This window comes from Arachis hypogaea, chromosome 6, assembly GCF_003086295.3.
Source record: "Arachis hypogaea cultivar Tifrunner chromosome 6, arahy.Tifrunner.gnm2.J5K5, whole genome shotgun sequence".
In the NCBI taxonomy this organism is placed as follows: Eukaryota; Viridiplantae; Streptophyta; class Magnoliopsida; order Fabales; family Fabaceae; genus Arachis; species Arachis hypogaea.
In genome coordinates, this window is record NC_092041.1 from 84,498,903 (window position 1) to 84,506,295 (window position 7,393).

General features: G+C 36.9%; 1 protein-coding gene across 1 annotated transcript; it reads right to left on the minus strand.

Moving 5' to 3' along the window:
• Positions 1 to 1,854: 1,854 nt before the first annotated feature.
• LOC140173695 (uncharacterized) lies at positions 1,855 to 7,094 on the minus strand. The gene is made up of 8 exons (XM_072198212.1): positions 6,905 to 7,094; positions 6,720 to 6,817; positions 6,271 to 6,669; positions 5,561 to 5,672; positions 4,567 to 4,779; positions 3,930 to 3,991; positions 3,136 to 3,834; positions 1,855 to 2,898 (listed from the first exon to the last, which is right to left on the minus strand). The coding sequence occupies exons 1-8, from the start codon at positions 7,092 to 7,094 to the stop codon at positions 1,855 to 1,857; spliced, it is 2,817 nt and encodes a 938-aa protein (XP_072054313.1).
• Between the last annotated feature and the right edge of the window lie 299 nt (positions 7,095 to 7,393).

A 7,393-nucleotide genomic window follows, 5' to 3' on the forward strand; every position in this document is an offset into this window, starting at 1 on the left:
CTTTAACCACTCAAGAGGATTTCGATTCTTGCCTCTTAAAGAATCAACAACGTAAGGATCGCTTCAATTTCGTGGTGTACGATCGCAGTTTCTATATCACCAAATCCTATTTTGAATGGTGGGCTGCTTATTACTCCAGGTACACTCGTACCTTGGAAGAAATTCAACAAGCTGTGATTCTTACTTTCCCTATTGTTGAAGGTTCCCCGAAAAGAACTCAAAAAAGGAAAGCCGAAGCCGCTCGACCACCATCATCAAAAAGTAAAAGAACTCCTACCAGATCTTCTCGAAAGGTGATTTTATAATTCCTCTCTTTAACTTAAAAACCCTATAAGTTATACATCTTTATCTAGACTAAATTCTGAATCTCTTATCAGTTAGTACTACTGACATCGAGTGAGAGTGCTAATGAAAGTGAGCCAGCCAATAAAGATGCTATCACTATCTCTTTTCCATCGGAAGAGGCAGCCGATTCTGATCCTGGTTCTCGGCTAGTATTAAGATCCAGGCTCTCTCAGGTAATACCATTATCTTTACACACATCATATTTTAATTTAAAATAAATTTCAAACTTGTAACTGTGTACCTTCTATACTAGCCTGTCAATGTTGCTCACTCAACATCATCTGCAGGAATTCTTGACCAATCAAATTTGCCACAACCACAAGGTCAAGAACAATCTACATCACATGACTCCATTCAATTCACAGGACCAATTCAAATAATTCCAGCTGCTTTTCCACCTGTTTCTCTCACAACACAAGTGATTGATTCAACAACAAATCCTTTGCAACACTCTCCAAAAGAAACCCTCAGACTCGAAGCAACTTCACCAAATGATCAAGCTACTTTTACTGAAGAAAATCAAGCAATTCCAGATTTCGACTCTGCTTCTAAAGTTGCTGACACAACCAATTCGGACTCTTCTCGATCCAAAGTTTTAGAAACTCCTCCAGAATTACAACCTGATCCTACACTCCAGACTCCTCCAGGACTGAAACTAGGGATATCGAATGTTCCTATCACTCTAACTAGTGCTACTTTAGAAGACTTGACTTCTGTTTTAAATAAGATCATCCAAGAAAAAAAAGTGCCGGTGCCTATACCAACGATCTCAAGGCCTGTTACATCGAAGCCTCCAATCAAATTAGATCCCAACACTCGGGAACAACTTCGATCACTCATCAAACTCTTGGATCATCCACCTACCACATGGGTTAATGACCCCATTCTCAACAAACTTCTGGAAGATTGCTTGAATTCTTCCTTTGTATTGCCAACTGACAGACTATATTCTCCCTCAATCCAAGAATTCGTACAACTTCTCAATGAAAGTGTTGCATCTCAATTCCAACTCCAAGAAACTGAAACTGAGGAAGCTACTGCCAAATCTAAAATAGAACATTGCCTTGTAGTTGCTCAACCAATTCAAGTTTCTGGTGAAGAATTTGATCTCAAGATCTCCCATGATATTTCTGTTCAAACTTTCCATGATCAAGAAGAAGCAAGACTCAAGGTAGAGTTAGCTCAGATCCAAGAACAACTTATCACTGTCCGCCAAAATCAAGCCACTTTAGCCAAGCCTCTGGCCGTAGTCCAATAGGAGCAACATCTTCTTATCCAAAAACTTGTCTCGATTGACACTGAACAGGGAGAATATGAAAAACAACTTGAGAGAGTTCAAACTGATAAACTCAGGCAGATTGAAGTGTTACAATCCTGGAAAACAAAAGAACGAAGCTGCGCTCTGATTTGGCAAAACTATTGGCACCTTGAATGTTTTTTTTTTACTTCTAACTTTATTTTGTAGCAGTTTCCTTCCATATTTTCTGAACTTTAATATATATTGAACTTCTAAGTTTGCCAACAATAGAAAAGTTTTAAGTATTTCCCATTGATCGAGTTAATGACCTTTCCTAACTCGATATCTTTAATTTGATAGGCATTTCCAGAATATGTCCCTATAATTTGAAAAGGACCTTCCCAACTATGGGACCATTTACCCAGAAATCTCGATTTCTTTTCCATTGGTAAAATAACTTTCAAAACCAATTCGCCTATCTTAAAAGAATTTTCTTTAATTCGACGACTATAACTTCGAGCAACACTTTCTTTCTGTCGAATTATATTCTCAAGTGCCAAGATTCGCTCCGAATCTAACTCATTTAACTCATCATACATTGCATTCCAATAATCATTGACTGGTAAATCATTTTGTTTCAATACTCTTAAAGTATTCAAATTAATTTCCAATGGTAATACCGCGTCATGGCCATACACCAACTTATAAGGTGAAGTTCCTGTCGAACCTCTTGGTGAGTTTCGATAGGCCCACAATACTTGGCTTAAAGTCTTATGCCATGTTCGAGGCTTACTCCCGATATGCTTTTTAATCAAGCCTATCAATATCTTATTCGCTGCCTCTACTTGCCAATTAGCCTGTGCATAATAAGGAGTCGAAGTAACCATCCTAATGTTTCTTGAAGCCGCAAAATTTTTAATTCGTTGGCCAGTAAACATAATTCCTTGATCAGTGCTTAACGTTTGAGGAATTCCAAATCGATAGATAATATTTTCCTCAATAAAGTCAATTATCTCACTTTGACCAACCTCTACTAATGGAATAGCCTCAACCCATTTTGTGAAATAATCAATAGCCACCAAAATAAATTTGTGTTGTTTCGATGAAGGAGGGTGAATCAAACCAATTAAATCCAAAGCCCAACCCCTAAATGGCCATGGCTTTATTATCGAATGTAATTCAGCTACTAGAATTTGTTGTATCGAACCATGTTTCTGACATTCTCGACATGCTTTTGCATAATCAATATAATCTTTTATCATAGATGGCCAATATACATGATTACGATATAACACCCATCTCATTTTCTTTCCTGCCTGATGAGCACCACAGATCCCATTATGAACTTCGCCCAAAGTAATATTCTGATCTTCTCAACTCAAATATCTCATCAAACTTCCATCGATCCCTTTTTTATATAATTCATCAGCCAATAAAACAAAGTTCATTGCCCGTAATTTTATTTTTCTATCAACTGTAGTATTAGGATCTTTCAAATACTGAGCAATAGTCTTTCTCCAATCAGAGTCCTCCTATTCATCCATACGCATCACCTCTCTTTCATTTGCTGGTACTAAAATTTGATGGATACTAGATAGCTTCTTAATAGTTTCTGGACCAATTCGATACCTCGAAGCAATTTGAGCCAACTCATTGGCAATTTCATTATGAATTCTAGGGATATGCACCAAAGAAACTTTTTGAAAAGACGTTAACAACTCCCAAGCAGTTTCTAAATATTTTTGTAATGTCTCATTATTACATTTAAATTCCTTTGACAACTGCTTTAAAACCAACTGTGAATCCCCTAGAATTTGAACTTCTAAAGTTCCTTTGTTAATTAAAATTTTGAGACCTAAAATTAAAGGCTCATATTCAGCAACATTATTAGAGCAAGGATATTTTAATCCGAACAAAAATTCTGACGGAATACCCTCTGGTGAGATAATGAGGATTCCAACCCCTGCACCATCTTTATGCTTAGATCCATCGAAATATAATTTCCAATAGTTAACATCTACATCAACTATATTTGCCCCTTGGTCATTCAGATATTTCAAATTATCCACAAGAAAATCTGCGATGACCTGGCCTTTAACAGTCTTTGCTGGGATATACTGCAAATCAAATTCGGTTAATGCTAACATCCATTTCCCCAAACGTCCTCTTAACATAGGGAAACTAAGTATATACTTAACAACATCGGTCTGTGCTATAACTTTCACCGATTTAGCCACCATAAAACACTTTAACTTCATACAAGCATGATATAATGACAACAAACATAACTTTTCGATCGGTGAATACCTTATCTTGATATCAGTTAAGACTCGACTAAGGTAATAACAGCCCGTTCATGCCCGTTTTCATCATCTTGGGCTAACATACACCCTATAGTATTTTTAGATGCTGCAATATACAATTTCAAAGGCTCACACGAACGAATATTCGCCATAATCGGGGCTTTAGCTAAATAGGTTTTAATCGAATCAAACGCTAATTGATGTTCTGTGGTCCATTCAAATTTTGAACCATTTTTTAATTTTACTAAAGGTGCAAACACCCTAGTACGATCCAAAAGATTCGAAATGAATCTTCGAATATATTTTATTTTACCCAAAAACAATTGTACTTCTTTATTCGATTTGGGGGCAGACAAAGCTAATATTGTATCTGCTTTGTTTTTATCAATAGCTATCCCCTTCTTATGAACAACAAAACCTAAAAAGTTTTCAGCGAATACCCCAAAAGCACATTTCAAAGCATTCATTTTTAATCATTTCTTTCTCATAGTTAAAAATGCCTTTTTTAAATGGTCTATATGTTGACTTACAGAAATCGATTTGACCATTACATGATCGATATACACCTCCATAAATTTCCCAATAAACCCATAAAAATGGCATTCGTTGTCCGTTGATATGTTGCTCCAGCATTTTTCAAACCAAAAGGCATAACCACCCATTCATATGTGCCTAACGCACCAAGGCAACGAAAAGCAGTCTTAGCCACATCATTTTCCGCAATGAAAATTTGGTTATATGCAGAATAATCGTCCATAAAACTAAGAATTTTATTTCCCGCTGCAGAATCGATTAACATATCGGCAATCGGCATAAAATATTCATCCTTTGGAGTAGCATTATTTAAATCACGAAAATCGATACATACCCTTAATTTCTCATTTTTCTTCATCACTGAAACAATATTCAATATCCACTCCACATATCGAGTAGTTCGAATAAATTTTGCTTTGATCAAGCGTTCTATTTCTTCTTTAATTTTTACATTGATTTCAGGAGCAAAACGTCTTGTGGTTTGTTTCACTGGTCAAGCATTGGGTTTCAATGCTAATCGATATTCTACTAATGAACAATCGAGACCAGGCATCTCATGGTAATCCCATGCAAAACAATCTTTAAACTCATGTAACAAATTGAGAAGCTCAATTCAAAAAGGATCAACAAGATCTTTACAAATATATGTAATTCGAACGTCATCATGAGTTCCCAAATTAATTTCTTCTAGTGGATCTTGAGATTCAAATCTCTTATAATGATCATCTTTGATTGAATATTTTTCAAATCCCAAATGCTCCAAATCATAAATACAATCGAAAGTAAAATCAATAGCATCATGAGAAAGAGTAGAAACTTGATTTTTGATTAAATCATCATGACTTTTATTTTCTACACAATGAGCCTCTGCTATTAAATCGGCAGTCCGACTCATATTGTAAGTTTCATTACAAATAATAGGGAAATCATAACTAAATTTGATTGGAAGTGTTGAATCAGACATACTACAACAAGTAGATTTACTAATACTATCTGATTCAACTTTATCAGAAGAATCATCTTTATTTTCTAAAACTTGAAAATTATTTAAATAATTATGCAAAGTTACCAGGTAGTTGAAAACTTCCTCAACCTGATCCATAGTTCAGCCTTCGATGTCTTCAAGAAAGACAATCCCAACCCGTCGGCTCAAAAGATATATCTGGATAGCGCAACTTCACCGAAAGTCCTTCCGAAGTCAAGTAACACCCTTCACAATTGTAAGAATTCAGAGATTGATCAACAGTTAAAGGCTTCAATTTACGATTATATATCCAAAAATTGACATGCATTTGTTCGACGTAGAGACTCGAATCTGCTTTGACAATTTCAGGCTTGCCTTCTTTAGTCCACAGAAGCATGCTCTGATGCACTGTAGATGGTACATCACCTACTCCATGAATCCAATCTCTCCAAGTAAGGTGTTATAACTGGCATTCGATGGCACTACCACAAACACAGAGTGTCTCTTCGAAGACCCCACCTTTACAGTCAAGGTAACCAATCCTCTTGCTGGCGTAAAATTCCCACTTAAATTAGTCACAGCAATGTTTGTAGGGACCAGCTCATCAAAACATTTTTCTACTTTTTCCAACATTCTTTCAGGCAAGAGACTAATCGCTGCCCTCCGTCAATCAACACCTTGTTTATTTTGAACACATTTACAACAGCAACAATATGAAGGGGACGCATATTAGACATTTGTCTCTCAGTAGGGCGAGAAAAAAAACCTGGTTCATCCTCTATACAAATGAAAAAGAAAGCCTCTTCATCCTCTTGGTCGTAATCCTCATCCGGATTACTTTCGCATTCTCCAAGGTACTCGGTAGGAATTATCGAAATTGTTCATACCATGTCATCATCTCCTTCATCAAAGTATTCTTTATCAACATCAACATCTTTGTGCTTGTCAATCCCAGAGGACTGAGCAACTGACTTCCCTTTCTCCATCTTTGCTGGTGATGGAATCTCTTTGGGGTAAGTCTCTCCATCAGAAGGAAAGGCGATGCGAGAATGCACAGAGGGAGTTGCCCCCTTGCTAGTTTCCTTACATGTTTCAATTTGAAGTTTCTTACCTTGATTGAAACTCCTTCTTCCTCCTCTCCCTCTAGGGTATCCCCTGGCTCGCCCTCTATAGAAAGCATATTGATTTCGAGATGGTGCTCGATGCCCCCATTGAGGATTGCGTCGATACAGGTGATCACGCCTTTGGAATTCTTGACAGTTTCTAATCCATTGAACACCTATAGCCTGAGATCAACTTAAAGGTGTAGTCACATCATGTTGAGGAATTTTGGAACTTGAGCCCTCCACACGTCGAATTGGCTGCCTTTGACTGCTTGTTCCTCCCTGTGGGCCAATTCCTTCTTCATTCTCTCGTTTTCAAAGATTGCTACTGCTTCAGCATAAAAAACAGCATTACACCGTGGACACAAAGATACGTCTCAGTCTTTGATCTTTTGCTGAACCAAGAAGTCCAACAAACCGTCTCCTATTCTAGGATACACAGATCTCACTTGTGACTCGAAATCGTCAAGAACCACATCAAAGTCGTAAGACATCCCCACCATATTCACTCCAAAGCAGGGTTCCACATAACTGGCATCAGTCTCGAAGGGATCTACATCGACCTTCATCTCCTTCTTGCCATCATCAAATTTCAAACGTCCTTCCATGATTGCCTCTTGAATCAAATCCCTGAAACGGACACAACTGTTAGTCGAATAACTTGTTGCTTGATGAAATTTGCAATAAGGCTTTCCTTTTGAATCTTTTATGGAAAGCAAAGTTCTACCCTCAGGCAAAACCAATTGTTTATTGATGAGCGGATATTTTATACGCTTTTGGGGGTAATTTCATGTAGATTTTAGTATGTTTTAATTAGTTTTTAGTAGAATATTATTAGTTTTTAGGCAAAAATCATATTTCTGGACTTTACTGTGAGTGTGTGTATTTTTCTGTGATTTCAGGTATT